Source organism: Megalopta genalis, chromosome 10 (genome assembly GCF_051020955.1).
Source record: "Megalopta genalis isolate 19385.01 chromosome 10, iyMegGena1_principal, whole genome shotgun sequence".
In the NCBI taxonomy this organism is placed as follows: Eukaryota; Metazoa; Arthropoda; class Insecta; order Hymenoptera; family Halictidae; genus Megalopta; species Megalopta genalis.
In genome coordinates this window covers 13,713,003-13,731,361 of record NC_135022.1, presented here as the reverse complement: position 1 = coordinate 13,731,361, position 18,359 = coordinate 13,713,003, and the positions used below count along the sequence as shown (strand labels likewise).

The window sequence follows — 18,359 nt, the reverse complement described above, 5'->3', positions numbered from 1 at the left end:
GCCGCGGAGTACCGACTTCCGCTGACGATCGCCGTCGCGTAGCGTGCAGTGATGTCGCAGCGCTCTGTTCAGCAGAAGTACCGCGACGGAGAATCCGCCCGTAGCGAAAGGGTTAATCAAGTTTATATACTCAGCCGCGGAAAAGAAGATCGTCGGCCTCGAGTGCGAGGTCAATGGGCGTCAATCAACGAAAATCCATTGCGGCTATCATCGGTTGCCATAATCGCCGGCTGGGCCGTGCAATAAGCTGATAATTCGAGGAGATGCAACCTGCTATACATCGTCGCCTGTCGGCTCGATAGGCGGAACCAGTTTAGAAAACCGTTGCCGGTTCACTCCCACTGATTCAAGGCTCGATAAAAACGATTTCGTCGGGAATCACGCTCATTATACAATGTATTTAAGTCCACCGGACAGACCTGTTCGATCTGCAATGCACTGAAATTACCACATTCAACGGGAATTCCCCGCTTTATGGGTAACAAACCGCGTTTTTATTTTCCTCGAGTCCACGTAGGCAGTATCCATACGGATATACTAACCTTGACATAACCATCCAGCAAAGTTGGCCATCATTTAAGCGAATGTTCATTTCAATGATAGCGTGAATAACAAATTATTTGTTACTTGGAAGTTTAAACAGAAGACAAAAGTAATTACTTATTACTTATATAGATCCAAATAAGTTATTTAAAGTAGTAAAAGCCAATTCTTATTTGTACATACAATTTCAATTGTCACTTATTAACTATCATATAATTGCTTATTATTTATTGTTTATCCGGCACAGCATGACTTCAATCACTCAAACAATAAGAGATATGATTGAGTTCGCGAAGAAAGATGCAACTTTTTTAATAATAATAAATGGGAGTTAATATTTATTAAACCATAAACGAAAAAGGAAATAAAAATTACTTATTGTTTGCTTTTAACTTATTTTAACCTAAATTCGTATAAAAAGTAACATTTTATTTATAAAACTAATGTACAACATATCATATCCGTTGTATAATATACAACAGACGAAAGAGAAGTAAATATTATTTATTCCTTTTCTTTCTCTAAAATCCAAGTAAAAGAAATAAGTTAATGGCAGAATTATTTAAATGATTTTTCAATTAAACAAAAAATTTAATCATTATTTGCAAATGAAATATTAGTTTAATTTGCAATCTGTTATTTATTGTTTCAAATAAAATTTGTCCAACTCTACCATCCAGATAACACAGTTATGTTCGCGTAACGTAACCACTCTGACTTTTCGTTTTATACCTGAAGTTAACAGGTATGATCGGTGAACAAAGCGTGTCTTTTTATTGCTGTGAAATATTGAAATCGGTGAACAGTATCGAACACTTGATGAAGTTGTTATCATTTTGTTAACATTGTCAGTAAATAAATGATTCTGTCATTTAAACAGATTAGACGAGTTAGATCAATTTTTACTGTAATTTATCTTTGGATTTCCATATTTTTGTAATCCCAAAAATTAACGCTAAAACTGCCAAAACAGTCGAAATAATTGGCTCCTATTTTTTTCTCGTACAGTTACTAAAACTATGAAATTGTTGTTTCTCTGAGAGAAACTTGTTTATAAACTCCTTTATTATTGTACGAAGATTGGATAAATTCAATCTTGTGATTTTTACAAAACGCTATACATTAGTTTAGTTTAGGGCTTGGTAATTTTATTATCAAATAATCAAATGTTCCAGGTCTAGATATCAGATTCATATCAAATTGGATAATTATAAATTGAATTCGTACAAACGATTCAACGATTTTCACTTAAAAAATTTATTAACTGTAATTTTTGCTGCCTCGTCGTTGTTGAATATTTTTCCACGCGGAGAATTATGTAAACTATTAAAAGTTCGCATCCTTTATTATCTTCATGAGAACATTAGAAAACACGTTGCGAGCTTCAGTTTCGCACACTGAACGCTTATCACGGGAAGTTTTACTGCATTTCCTTAGTATGCTTCCTTCCGATAATTATTTTGAAATCGCTTCTCTCTCTCTCTCTCTCTCTCTCTCTCTCTCTCTCTCTCTCTCAAGATCACACTCGAAGCTATAGAAAGTAGGTGGTAAACATTCTACAATTTTCTTGCAGTGTACTATGAAAGATAACAACAGGTTTGATTTAATCGAAAGTATACTCTGTTTAGAAATTGACATGCAACTCGAAGGAAAATAACGAAAATAATAACAATTTCCACCAGGCTGCTTTCTAACCACTTATTTAATTCCTTCCAACCTAAATCGAAGAAATACATTCTTTCGTTCTCTTCAATTCGATTATCGATCTTTCGAAAACTGTTTAAACTTGAATTCGAACGATCACAATTTTCCACTTTTCGTTGATCGTAAGTGTACGATAACTGTGCAAAATGAAACCGAAATTTTTCTGTTTCTAATTGGATCGTTTCCTAGTCCTTGGGTAATCAAAGCAGAATTTTTCAGTTAATCGAGCCGGGAATAAATTGTTCAATATTTTATTAAACAGAAAATGAAATACACCTTTAACACTCGAAAGGCAAAAGGCCTGGTTACATTTTGAACCAGAGTATTAACATTGTTATTCGACTGTCAGTTTCGGACAATTAATTTAAATTTCTACGCGTTTCATTACGGTCTATAAATAATTAACACGTCGCGAAGGAGTGCACTAAAGAATGCGTTAAAAAATTTTTATAAATAAAATTATAAATAATCCGAACTCTAGCCAATTACATTTTCGTGAAGATCGTCCGCTGTTCGAGTGTAAATTAAGCTCGACACGAATTCCACGTGAACCGAGCCAGACCTGGACACATTTGAAATCACATAATAACATTTTTAAAACTGGACTAAGTGACTTGAATTTTTTTTAGATAATAGAGGGACTAGTATACTAGATTTTTAATATATATATATATATATATAATAATATATATAATATAATATATATATATATAGTAAATAATTTTGTTATTATTTGGAATGCTAAAACAAGAATAGAAAACTCTCGACATATAACGAAAATTTCAAACACGTCTTTCGTAGATCTCGGTAACTTATATGCGTGCTGAAAATTTTATTGAAATCGATTGACGTTGTCACGAGTTACAATAAACTAAAGATGACAAACATCGCAGTTTTGTCACGATTTTGATCAAAAACTGTAAGAAGTTCTGTAGCTCGACTCTCGGTTAACCGATTTCCATTAAATTTTCAGCACGCATATAAGTTACCGAGATCTACGAGAGGCATTTTTAAAAATTTTCGTTACAAGGTCAGATAAAACAGTTAAAAAACGTGAGTTCTTTATTTGTATCTGTCATTCCAAATAATAGCAAAATTTAAAAAAGATATTTCGGCCATTGTCTATTATATTAATCTCTTCATCGTCTAAAAAAAATTCAAGTCATTTAGTCCAGTTTCAAAACAGTTATCGCGTTTTAACCCTTTGCACTCGAGGCTATTTTAACTGAAAATATAAAATTATTTTTCTAACTTATCGTATTTCAACTTTATACGACAAAACGCATTTTATGCTTCTGAAATGGACTCTTGGGGCTCGCACAACAATTGCACTCTTAACAATCTTCTAAATTTAAACTTCGTTAATATCAAAATTATCTTAAAAGGTAATACAACAAATTTTAATGGTGCCTCAGAGTCGCCACTCGAGTGCAAATGATTAAAAGGTGTACGAACACTCCAGTGGGCCACTGTATGCGCCGTTCGGTGACACTGGCAGCGGTCGTATCTATCAACTAGGAAGTGACACCATGAAATTTATTTGCAACTTTTCTCTTAACGGGAAAGCGCCGTATTTTTTGCTCGGGTCGCGAAAGTATTTGGCGCGGAGCAGCGGCGGTCGGGGGACATTGCGCGATTTCTCTGTGAAAAAGTGAAAACAGGAGACGAAATCGGCGCGCGGCCAGATGCAAAGAGAACGAGAGCCGACGACGGTGTCCAATAAAAACGGCTCGCTTGAAACGTCGCGTAGTTACTTAATGGTCGGTGAACCGATAATTGACGACGATAAGCGAATCACGACGACCGATAAAAATGCACCCGTGAATCCGAGCGACGATCGCGAACGCGAACGCGATTCGCCGCGTCCCGACGAATCGGGCATCGACGGTCTTATCATCGGGCGAGGTGTCACTTTGTGCCGATGTGTTCGTCATCCGGTTGGAAACCGGTTCGAGCCGCGAAGGTTCATTGATTCCCCGTTAATCCGAGAGAGCCTCTTCTTCCTGCTCCTATTGAAACCGCGCTCGGACTCTACGCGTTAACAAGTTCACCGGATAAAGACGAGGAAGTTCGCGTTGCGTAATCAGAACCGACGTCGCGCGAATCGATCCTAATCGGAGATGGATTGGTCCGCGCGCGCGGTCAGGAAAGAGGAATACTTGCTCGCCGGACACTAAACCACACCCAAACCTGTTGCCGGCGACCTGGAAACCGGCAAACTCGATATCTTTTGTGCCGACGTGAACGAAAACCGCACTGCCGGCCGACGTTTTTCACTGCGCACGATGCATTTCTCGTGCAATTAACCCTTCGCACTCGAATGGCGACTCTGAGGCGCCGCTAAAAATTGACATGCTATTTTTCAAAATCATTCGAACAGCATCAAACTCGTTTATACTTTGAAAAAAGACTATTAACCCTTTGCACTCGAGGTTTTTTTTGAGTCATATTACCAGCAACTCGAAGCCATTTTAGTGAAAAGATCATATTCACATGTATGTTCATGATATAAGCATTAAAAGAAAAGTCATCGTTGTATGTTATTATTTTTTTAATTGTTTATGGATACAAACGTCATTTGTCACCAACAGCGAAACATCCTATAACTAATTTTTACGATTTGTTTTTGTTCTTATGTTAAAAACTGAAAATTATTTGCATTGTCTCCGTAGCGGAGCCCTCGAGTTTGAAGACAAATTTTAAATGGCTCCGCTCCGGAGCCCTCGAGTGCAAAGGGTTAAAATTGCATCGTGCTTGCCCAACAGGCCCAATTTCATACGCATGAGTCGCGATGAGTTATATAAAATAGAAATACTGTAGATCAGAAATGATGTTTTGGATTTCGAATTCGAATAGCTTCGACTGCAAAGGGTTAACCAGTTAACTGTTTTCGGCGAGAGTAGAGTCGTCACGGAGAAATGCCGATGTTTTGTGTTACGACGGATATTATACTCGTCGTGCGTAAAAATTTGCTGTTTAAATTGCGATATTTTAGTGGAAACCGAAACGTGCTCGTAAACGTTGAGATGTTTCGAACATTTTGAAGCCAAGACGAAATAAAATGAACAAATACAAATATATAAATAATTATTATGAAATGATCGTATATAGTGTCTGGGTTAAGTAAACAGCGTACTCGTCATTGCTTTCCTTTCGTGAGGCACTTTACGTGCACGATTTTCAAAGAGGTCACAGCAGCTGGTTAGTGATAGAGGTGGCTGTAATACTTATTAAACTAAAAGTTAAGGTTTAGACCTTTCAGTGCTAAGGAAAATGAGAAAACATGGTAAGAGATATATATCTAGCTTTTATATTGGTTTTACAGCTTTGTATTATATCTGTGTTGTGTTAGATCATTTTAATGCATTGTAATGATTGTTTAAACATTATTACGTAAAAAATTGTAAAACGATTGCTATTTGAATGTATTGCGTTGAATCTACAGAGTTAGCTCATTTAAACCCAATCGTAATTAAAAGTTTTAAAAACTGCTATAAATTATTTTTTATATATATATATATCTCAAAACTCTATTACGATTTATATCTCTACAATAAATCCATTATATCTAAAATTTCTACTAAAAGTCTACTACACTTTAAATTTCTATAATTCTATATTCTAAATCTCTATCAAACCCTATTATAAATAAAATTTTTACTAAACATCTTCTCTGTACTATTTCTATTAAAAATCTATTATAATAATCTTCATAAATAGCAGCACTTATATCGACCACGGAATAACTAAACAAAATAAAAAAGATTAAATGAAGTAATTAAATATTGACATTAATTTTTTGTCGTTTAACCCCTTGCTATACGATTTATTTTCAAAGAAACGTGGCACGTGCAGACAAGGTTATCACGAAATAAAATTAAAATATTTCTGTTTTTTATTTTATATATTTATATCAATGTGGACGCTATTCCATTTGTAATAAAACAGTTTTATAAAGTATAAGGCTAATATTAAATAAGAATTGAAAAATATTCTTTTTAAGATACAATGAAATTCATTTTCTTTTTAATGTTGTTTATTTTCTAATAAATCATTATAACTATAATGACACAATTTTAGATAGAAAAAAGCAAGAGTATACGTAATGCAAAAGTAAATATAATATTTTGTTAACAGTTGATGAAATTTATATGGTTTTTAAACATTTCAATAAATTTCTGCGTCATTTCCGCTGAAGGGGTTAATTATAATACAAAAAATGCATAATTAATGCATAATCATACATAATTAGTGGCATTGTTATTTTACGTATCTAACCTTACAGCAAAAATCTTGTTTATTTCAACTTTAAAGTTAATGGACTTGTGTGTGTGTGTGTGTGCACTGATTGGCTTCTGTCCCGTTCGGATAATAATCTACGATATTAATTGATATTCGTAGCTCACGAAGTCAAGGAAACGAACTGCTTAAATTATGTGTCCGGAATTATAACGCGTGCGCAAGAACGAAACGGTGCTCTTGATGCAGTTGATTCGAATGCCGAAAAGGTTGATAAAAAGAATTTACATCCGCAAATGTTTCTCTCCCCTAATCTACCGGATAGATTAAAACGGAGCCGCTTTTCCTCGTAAACTCGTTTTATCTTGCTACGAACCTGTTTCTCTCGCGGCGAGCACTGCATCCGGTTTACAAAAACCCACGAAATTCGAAATTTCCTGTCGAAGTGCCGCTTTCTTTCCGCGCTGTCGTTTCGTTATTCATCGGTTACCTAACGGGCGGATAACATTACGAATCAACGACGTTCAGCGACAGCAGTGAAAGTGACTGGAGAACGTAAAATACATCTCGGCGCAGCCACCTGCGTTACAGAGCTCGACAGGTCATCACGTAAATGATCTTTAATTGTTGTCTGCATAAATTGCTGGACTGATTGGTCGAATAAATTTTCTGAAATCGCGTTAATCATTGCAAACGGGGTTTAGTCTAGTCTACGGGCAATACAACGGCAAATCAAAGTACAAAAATTTGAATAACCAGGTGCACGTGAAAGTTTCAAACTAATTGATTTATTAGTTTTTTAAAACCAAAAATAACAGAATGATATTCTTTTACCTTAATTTTTGGTGTACAATTTTGAAACAACGATGTCATATTTTTGGACTGTTGGAAATTTGATTCCCACTAACTGAGGCAGAATTGGGCATCGTTTAAGCAAATGTTCATTAAAATGATTATTTAAATGAAAAATTATTTCTTATTTAGAAGTTTAAATAAAAGAGAAAAATAATGGATTATTATTTATATTGATCCGAATGATTTAAAATAATAAAATTCATTTATTATGAATAAATACAATTTCAATTAACATTTAACTGCTTTGATTGACTTCACGAAAAGAAAACACAAGTTCTTCAATAATAATATATAGAAATTGATATTCATTACACGATAAACGAAAGAAGAAACAAAAATTACATATTATTTCATTTTCACCTAAATTTGAACAAAAAGTAACATTTTATTTTCAAATCTATAACGTTCGAAATATCCATTGTATAATATACAAGAGCTGAAAGAGAAGCAAAAATGATTTATTATTTTTCTCTTCCTAAAATCCAAATAAAAAAAAATAACAGTTAATCTGCAAATAAGAGATAATAGATAAATTATTTGCGGAATTATTCGAACGATTTTTCAATTAAATAAAAAATTTAATTGTTCTTTTCAAATGATATGATTAATTTAATTTGTAATTTTTGTCATTTATTATTTCAAATAAAATTTGCCCAACTCCGAACCGAGTGCCGGCTAATTTACAGCAGAAAAATTGAAGGTGGCCGATGCTGCACGACTCTCCCCTATTTCGGGGTGGTGTAACCCCTCTGATTTTTCAGGGTCGCATAGCAGAATTCGGCAAAGTGACCACGCGTCGCGACGCGCCCATAAATGGCGCGGGCGATGGTCCATGGTCGCGAGCAACCCCACCACCACATTGACGGCCGAGTCCACCGAGGCTTCTCCAAAAATAGGATGACAACGTCAACGACGATAGACCGACGGAGTTTTCGGTGCTGTAACGATCCCCGTCGTGCATTCCACAACAATGGATCTCTCGACGAGCGCGTGGCGAGGATCGATCAGTCTACACCAATACCACCTAACCGACCACTTAGGCTCGAGGCTCGTTGTCGGTAACTGTGAAATAGTCGCTTGTCCCGCAAAATTCGTTCCATTCTTATATCAGCGGCGCGCGATAGGGGCAAAGTGACGAGGTTGTTTCAAAATCAACGAACTTTTGATAGAAATGAGATACATCGATGATCTTGCTGAAATGATGTAGTAGTATGAACATTTTTTAATATCGAAAACGAATATTAAGCTTCAAATATTTCAACAAAATTGTGATTTATCCGATATGTACAGTTGCATTTTTTTTAATGACATGTTATCCTACATAATTTCCCGTAGATTTTGACACGCTGATTTCAAATCTGATCGCAGAATTAAACTATATTAACCGCTTCAGGATTTTGAAACAAAATCAGCGTTATCAAGTCATTTCAATGAAAAAGTTACGATTTCAGATCGATTCCTTCGAAACCCTTTCACAGATCAAACTAGACGGTCGTTTAAACAATGTTTAAGTACGCTATGAATTTATGTACACATTTTAAAAATAATGCAAATTTCGTTACAGATAATTAGTCTCTGTTAGTCTTCAATAATTTATCATTCAAAAAGCGTCATTAAATTTTTCAAGTCGGTAATACGAATTTGATTCGAATGAATTACGAATAAGCGAATTTTAGTATTTGCAAAACGGTGAACATGACCTGGAAAAGAATTAATTTCGAGTGCAAATTCTCTGACCCAATTTTTTTTCAACAGTTTTTCGGAGGTACTCCTACCAGACATGTTAGTTTTTTCCATAGAACTCTATGAAACGCGTAAAAGTTTCCATTAATTGTCAGAAATTACAATAAATATTCGAATAATATTATTATAATTATTATTAATTATTATAATATTATTATTAATTATTATAATATTATTATTAATTATTATAATATTATTATAATTATACCCTAGGTCTGACGGACCCGAGCTCCGCTGCTCGACTGTTGCGGAAATAAACAACGAGAATGATAATAACATTCGAGATCGGTAATGATATAGCATAATATATTTCGACTAGTTTAGATATATGTAAATTAAAAGTTTAAATTCAGTTGATAATAAATAAATTTAAGTTTAAATCAACATTTGTAAAATTTGATAATGTCTTTAACTAAAACCGTGAGTCGGATTTTCGAAACTAATAATTAAGAAATTTAAACTAAGAATCTGAAACTTACAATAAAATTAAAAATGTGATAAATAAAAATTTAAATTAAATTTTGTAGACTTAAATTTTGTTGACGTTGTTAATAATAATATCTACAGTTACAGTAAACGTTTATTAAATAGAAAATTTAAATTTATTTAGTACAAGTCTAAAAAATTCTTATTTTTGATTCGATTTGTTTTGTTATAGAAAGTATCGAGTTCCTTCGGATAAGTACACGTATCGACAAGGTTGGGAGACAACGTGTAATTATACGATGGAATTATATGCTATGCCACTGCATGTTTCTGTTATTTATGAAGATAATCGTTTTATTAATATTTCAGGAATCTCTATGTTCAAAGCTCTGCATGAATGGAAAGAAATTCGCGGTAACGATTTACGTTAATCACACAGAGGCATAATTAGTAGGTCCAATGTTCATTAAATCGTTTTGATTCGCAAGTTTTGTCGGTGAAAGTACGTTGATGTAGCAACATAATGTATCTACTGTCAACGATCGATGCAGCTGGAACGATCAGTGAATCAATTAAACATTTCAAACGGTGGCATTCGATGTTGGTTTCATTATTTTCTTCCAATGCTAATTGGTACAAATTATTTTCAGAATAAGCTGCTCGAGTCTGTCTACTACCTTATAATTATAAAGTATGAGTTAACATTTTTGGCACAAATGAAATCGGTGAAATCGCGTCAGGAAATTCGTTTTCGAGAAAAAAGCAATTAAAAATCAATTTGGCACGCATGCACCTAACTGATAACTAGACTGTGGATTCTATGCATTTATGACAGAAGTGAATACATAGCTGCAATATCAAACTGTGAGGGTATTGAAAGAATTTAAGGATACCATTGCAGAGTTTTCAACTTCTCGAAATTATAAATAGAAAAATATTAATTTTTATTTAATCTCTGTTTCTTACAGTGTCGACTTAGCAAATTTTTCTTTTGTACAGAGATCCACGATCTACCAATAACATCGTTCGTTATTAGCAGTAGATCGTTATTATAACTGTTTTCCTGGAAAAATTGAGTTCTTTTTGAAAAACAACATCTTCTTTAACACAAGGTTAACGTAGCACTAAAGCCTCTGTTTTATATTGCCTCATAAAAATAGCAAGAACATATTTATTCCAATTTTTAGAGATTATCATCTACATACATGTCTAATGAAAAAAAATTTATTGAATAAAAATTCCCTAGAAGTCTTTACAATTTTAATAATCGTAAACTTCAAAATTTGATACTCGCCATTTTGACGCGTTCCTTAAACACTCTCTCTCTCTCTCTCTCTCTCTCTCTCTCTCTTTCTCTCTCTCTCTTCGTATTAATTTGAAATTCTTTAACAAATTATATTTTATATATATATACCAATCTCGCGACAGTAAATGATGTTGAAAAAAATTCAAAATTATTGAGAAATATTGTAAATATAAATAATTAATAAATATAAATAATATTAATAAAGATAAGCATTGTGTTGGTTTTAGATCGTATTTTACCCACTTCTCCTAGATTCTAGTAATAACTCGGATGCTCTGTATATGAATAATGCAACATATGTATACATACTCTTTGCACTTGCGTGATGTACTTCAAACAGCGTACACAATGGCCAGAATAGTGCTATAGTTAACTTCTAATTAACCTGGATGCGAGACTGAACACACTAAGAAACTGCAACGATAATGAGAGACAACGGCCAATTAAATCTATTGACAAACGGAGTTGCGAAACACTACTATAGATAACACGGTTGATAGATAACGCCCAGATAGTTTCATCTATACGTGTCATCTCGAAACAGCGAATCATTTGTTATTATATCATTGTATCATTTTTTTAAATTCGATTCCCTCGTTGTGGAAGCTCCTGTGTGCATACATAAGAAAATGAAACATCATTGCAAGTTTCAGAAAGATTAGGCACACGGTTTGAAACTATTCTTCGTCAATGAAGATAATTTTTATATTGCATGATTTTTGCATATTTGCGGTCGAATCAGAAGTATATGAAGGAAATGCTTAAATTTAGAGAGAATGAATAAACATTTAAGATACTTGTCTGTTAAAATTATAATTATTTAATCCCTTGAATGATATTATCGTAGGTACGATGAAGCATTTTTACATAGTTACAGCTGCTTTTAAAAGTGTGTTTAACGATCCATGAATGAATGCTTAGTCAAATTGATAAATATTTATCAAATGATATCTGCAAGATATCTGTAGATGCATAATAGAACTACTGTATCAATTTTGATACGAAAAGGTTATGGTAGACGCGTTATCTTTTCATATCAAAGAGAAAATATTTATTCACTGGAGATCACAAGTTTTATAAAATTGTACATGGGTTCTGAATAAATTACATCATTTATTTATTTATACACTTTACTATATAAGAGAAATATTTCTCCAATATAATTTCAATAAAATTGTATAAGTTTTACAAAACTGTACATGATCTCTATAAAATTGTATATAATTTCTATAAAATTGTATATGTGTGTGTGATGATTTCTATAAAATTACATATAATTCCTACAAAATTGGATGTAACTTCTGGAAAATTATATATAATTCCTACAAAATTGGATGTAACTTCTGGAAAATTATGTATAATTTCGATAAAATCGTATAAGGCCCCTACCACATCTGCATAAAATTCAAATGATTGTTAAACAAAAATTGCCACCATTTAGCGAACACGTTTAAAATGAGAGAAACGAATGATTGCGAAAGTAGTGATTTCAAGATTCGGGATACGTCAAGATTGATCAATACGAATCGACAGTATTCAATAAAAAATTGCGACAGTTCTATACGCGAAGGATTTTTCGTTGCCGAGGCGCTTTTCGTGCCGCCGTAAGGGAATTTGCAACGACAGGCCCAGACGAGCGGCACCGAAATGAATTTCGCGTGGAGCCGCCCGAACAAAAGAGATCATCGAGCATAATTACCCGGCAGAGGCGATTCGTGTGGGAAGAGCAGGACGTGTTTTCACCCGCGCTGAAAAATACGCGAGCGGAAGAGGTTGGGCAGGCACAAGAAAGTTCCTCACCGTCCGACCGCGCATGAGACAATTGCGATGCCGACCAATTAAGCCACGGCCCACGCTTCATTTTTACTTTCATTCGGCTCGACCTCTTCCGCATCGATAGCATCGCGCGACGCCGATTCGACGACATTTTTCTTTTTCGTTTTCTGTTGCGTCGCGCCGCGCCGCAATCATCCTCTCTCTCGACGCCACGCACCGAAAGAAGATTCCATTGAACTCGTTCCGCGCAAAATGACCTGCCATCCGACACTGCTCAATCAGAAATATCAAAGTGCAATCGAGGCATTGAGTGCAAAACCAACTTAACCCAGTTTTCGATTTAGAAACGGGGAGGACAAATGAAATGCTTGTTTATGGATTTTGAATGGCACAATTAAAACGAGCGAAGTATTCTAACAATGATCAAGTGTGTTTTTGTTATCGCTGGATAAATAAATTACTCCTAAAATGTAGTTACTTGTGTCACTCGTTAAATAAAATGCGAACGCAGATCCAAGTTGGCTTTCGCGATTATCGGCTATTCTTGTTGAGAAATTACGTGAAATTGAAGCAGCGAAACTTTGTATTTAAGAGTTATGAAAAAATTGTGTTTCTTACCATGTGAAAAGGTTAATGTAACATGTAAAACAAACATGAACATTGTCAATGGATTGTTCACAGTCTTCTGTACTTAATCGATTTAATCGTTATCATCTAGTCATAATCAATACATTGATATTTTTTAATTCTTTCAATTTCTCTCGTATTTTAAATTGGAACTATGTACTCGTTTTTGCTATAAATGCATCAAATTCGCAGTCTAATAATAAATTATGATAAAATGATTGTATAGTTCAGTGTAGTTTTCCAGCAATTTTTCGCGTATGCTTCGGTTTGCCAAGCGTCCTAATTCTGCGTCGTCGACTGACCCTATACGTCTTCCGTGGGTGTCGTCTCGGGCCATCCGTTGCAATTACACGACGTTATTTATTAGTCACGGTTATTAGGCATATACGGCAACGATCGCTCCTCTATTGAATCGATAACACCGGGAACGATAGGTGTGTCTATAGGTTTCCCCGGATTAAGGGAACATACGCCTGTTTTTTTTTTTCCAAAATGTACACGACGACTTACGTTGAACACGTTTTCTAGCGACGGGACGGAGTATCTCCGAGGTTTTCATTTTAGAGTTAACACTCGAACGGCGGACTGAGGGTCCGTTCGGACCCAGACTGGAGAAATTGAAATTTGAATGTGAAGTTTCTGGCCTCGAGTTTACTCGAGCGCGCTAAACTGGCCAAACTGTGCACACTCGAGATAATTCGAGCGGCGTTTTACTTTATGTTGCTATAATTTTTCACACTCGAATGCAATCGAGAATTGAGAATAACAATGTGAAAGCAAAAAAAGAACAATCGTTTTATTGATATTTATCATTTACGTGGGATTGTAAGCTATAACACTTACTTATTCAAGTATAAAATATATCCTTTTTCTACTTATCACTTACGACTTATCTCTTCCTTGTGAGCCGCTTTCCGACAGCGTATTCATATTCAGATTCTGATTCGCACATTTTTCAATATATATTTTACTAAAATATAATGTAAAATAAAATATAATAATAATAATAATAATAATAATAATAATAATAGTAATAATAGTAATATTCTGAAAATTAGAAATCATACCAATTATATAAATATCCATTATTTTTGTATTTTTGTAATTTTCTTGCCAAGACAACGTTCTAAATTGTGTTTTTTTACATTAAAAAAAAATTGATTTTTTTGGCCGGCCTTTTTCAAAAAAACTGTGCATTAAGGGGTTAAAGCCTGTAGAAAAAACTAACATATCTAGAAGGTACGCCATAAAAAATATGCTGAAAAAAATGTATAAATACAAAGATAAATGATCCTAAGCATTTCCAGTTATATTTTATCAGAAAGGTCCGCCGTTCGTTTTAAGCACTTAAGAGAGTCTAAACGTGGTTTTGAATGTGCAAATATAATATTTGCTTGCTCTCCAAGTTTCGAACGTGTGGAATATTCTGGTAAATTATTCACCTTTCTGCACATCAAAATTCATCCTCTCGAAATTAAATTTACTTCTTTATAATTATTTGCAATGAAAGTCGTATAAAATTAAAAAATTGAAGGTTAATGAAAATTAGTTGTCTGTAATGTAATTTGTATTATTTCATAGATACGTATACGAATTCATATTGAATTTTCAGAATTGAATAAAAAACGATCGATTATGTGAACAGAGAAGCGAATACGATCTACGAAAAGATTAATTATTAGCTTATAGTACGATATTTGTGAAGAAGTTGATTTTGAAATTCGACAATTGCTAAAAATTACAGACGAATCTTAATAAATTTTCTTCTATTCGTCATGTATCAAGTTCTTCATAAATATCGTATTGCAAGCTTTGCACTATAAATTAATCCTTTTGTAGATCATGCTCACTTTCCTGCACTCAAATTGATCGATTTTTATTCAATTCTTAAATTCAATACAAATTTACACGCTTGTTTATGAAATAATACAAATTATTTTTAATGATAAAATAAAACATTTCGGAAAAAGTAGGACAAAAATAAAACGGATTCAGGACGATGTCACTAAAACTGCAAATTTATCAAAATAAAGCTCAAATGTTTCTTAATGTTCCTGATAAAAAATCTTCTTTTTTTACGGTATGTTTATACGCTTAAAAAGCATTGTTGATTTACTCCATTTTATCATATTTACATGCTGCATACCCCCATAATACCTAATTGATAGTAAAGTTCTGTAAGTACAATTATTATGCTGATTTAGTTTAGTTTAGTTTATTCGTTCATATTTTGAAGTTTATTTCGGAATCGTCGGAGATCGCATCTGTTCAAACAGAATCCGCAAAACAGCTAATTCACGTTATAATAAATTCGATTTCTCCAGCAAATCCTTGCCAACATTTGATCATTCAGTTTGAATCGCCATAACTGATTAATATAATTTAACTTTCGTTTTCTTAATCGCTTAACTTTCATTTTCGTATCTTACTTCTTTAGCCTAATACTTTACCCTAACGGAATGTAGTATCTATTTTGTATAACTGGTTTTCATGTTTAGTATGTATATTAGAAGATTCTTCTCATACATAAATGAAACTGGATTTAGTGTTTAAAATCCGCTCAGTTTAGAGTTCGAAATTAATTTCCACAGATTTATTTTGTGAAAGTAAGAAGTAATTACAGTAAATTCTCTACAATTGTCCTTCAGCTTTTAGAAAAAAAATGGACACTTTGGGAAGAGAAGATACGATTATTCGATCCTCGCGGCTCGTTTTTATAGTTGTTGACGATCGGCGACTATAAAAATGAGCTGCATAGGATCGAATAATCGTATCTCCTCCTCCGAAATTATCCATTTTTGTTTATAAGCTGAGCGAGAGAATTTATTGTATTTTAAATTGGAGAGGATTTATTGTATTTGATTGTAAAAATAAATCATATTGATCCATTTGAAATAATAGCAACTTCAAAGAATGAATTAGTTCGTCTTTTTTAGGTCTCAAATATGATAATTCAATTTTCATTTCAATAAGATTTACAATAATTTATGATTTCATTAAACAATGTTCGGTAAGAATTTAGAAACTGGCAATAATAAATGACATCGAACATTATATACATGTAACAGTTCTGTATTTTCTAAATGAACCATCTGATTTAAAGTATAAATAAATAAATAAATGAACAGATAAATATTTCAATAATCTTTGAGAAATAATATCAGGCAAACAGATTTCATATTATATGAGTTTTACAAGAATTTGATTTAAGTAAAACTCTTTTTTCAAATAGTTTATTCTCTTTGTCTGGGTACACCGAATATTATCATGAAAGCAGCAATCGTTCATCATCGAACAATTATTTAACATAGTTAGATCTTGCAGAAATGTCAATTAGGATCTCAATATAAACAAGACTCGGAGCAGTTAGTTAGATCATAATCACATTAATTTAATATTTTCACTTATTCGTTATAAATTTTCTTATGTTTTTCACAGAGACCATAACTGTTACAACCAAAACGAGAAAAAATCGAAGCGTAACCATTAAATTATGCTTAAAATAATGTTGGTTACCAACAACCATTATAAATGATCGAAACACTCTGTAGTTACAAATAAATATTATATGTAGATGACGAAAATTGTTTTTTCATTGCAGTTAACAATCATCGATGACGAGAGTGTTAATTTGTTACAGATAACCATTACAATTGACGAAAATAATTTTTGGTTATAAATAATCATTCTGAGTGGTCAGAATTATACATAATACTGGTTACGAATAACCACTTATCGACACCATCAGAGTTTTATTTTTGTTCTCTGAGTTTTCGTTTATAAACTAATAAAAGACATCCGGAACAAAGTCATTGTTCACCGATGTACTGAAAATGAATTTATTTTGTACTGGAAAGCATCATTTCTCGTGAATGCTATTCAAACTTCGTGGAAAAAAATCGGACGCATTAAAAGCGAATCTGATTCGCTTGGACTTACTTCCATCGCTAATGTTTGCTCAAAAACTTGACTTACCACATAGCCTGCACGGACACCGGCTTGAAAATGTGCTGTCGACTGCAAACGCTGACGCTGAAGCCTCTGTAACAAACGAAAAAAATGGGGAAATAATGACAAGTTAGGTCTGTTGAAAGCTACGACGGCCACGTGGTTCTCGCCTTATATAGGGTGGCGAACCGATCGTATCGACGAGCTATTTTATTGCTAGCCGAAACGACCCAACTTCCCCGTTGCGGGTACTTACAAGTAGCTCGATGCTATTTTCGATCACGCTTAGCTTGTTACATTTTCACTCGGCCTGTAAAGCAATGTTCCATCGAATCTGGCAGGTATCGAACACTTCTCGGGAACAAAATGTTCTCCCGTTTCTATTCTCTCGTTCAGAACAGAGATTAGTGTAATAGTTATGTCGTTCGTCGATTTTAGTTTGACGGGTTTGACGAAGCCCCGCGAGTGTCGCTATATCGGCGTCATCAAGCTAGTACATTTAATTCCTAAAAAAGTGCAAACAAACAATCTCATTATTCAACAAGGTAATAAATTGTTCCTTTCGTAGATTATGTTCACCTTGTTGCAAGTAATATTTATATTTTTGCAAATGTTCATACGAATAAATATTCATATTTTTGCAAGTCGAGTTAACCCTTTTGAAGGTCTTATTCACCTTCTGTGAATGTGAAATTCACTTATTAAAATTCGTATTAAATTCGAAAATTGAGCGACATTTCATGAACAATTGACCAGTTGAAAGCAGAAATGGTCGCAAACGTTAATTTGTGGATAATGAATAGACTGCGGATCTTTGTGCAAAATAAAAACTTTTCAACACAATTGTAAGAAACGGAAATGTAATGACAATGTATTTCTTCTTTTAATAATTTTAATAAACTGAAGAGAAGATGGCGACTTTTTTGTAATGTGATGTTCTTAAATGAAATAAAATACCTTCTAAAAGTAACGTTGTTACTTTAATAGAGAAACAAAATTATCCTTAACATAAAAATCAACAATAAATATCTTAATCTAATAAAATTATCTAAATATCTTAAAAAATATTGAACCTACAAAAAAATGTTCCAAACAAAAGTTGTGTATTTTTTTACGTACAATATGATTCCGAAATAAAAATATAGGTTTGTGATGAAAAACAGCAAGGTGACCTTTGAAAAAACCTTGAAAA

At 33.4% G+C, this 18,359-nt stretch overlaps 1 protein-coding gene across 8 annotated transcripts in view; it reads right to left on the bottom strand.

Moving 5' to 3' along the window:
• The window catches only part of ssh (Protein phosphatase Slingshot), a 176,091-nt gene that overhangs the window by 44,154 nt on the left and 113,578 nt on the right, over positions 1–18,359 (bottom strand). For 7 of the 8 annotated variants that reach the window (XM_033469994.2, XM_076524764.1, XM_076524768.1 and 4 more), the window contains one exon: positions 17,195–17,260. The exons of the other annotated variant lie outside the window; for it this stretch is intronic. In XM_033469994.2, coding sequence (XP_033325885.2) covers positions 17,195–17,260 — 66 coding nt within the window. The remainder of the gene's footprint in view (positions 1–17,194; positions 17,261–18,359) is intronic. 8 annotated transcript variants of the gene reach the window in all.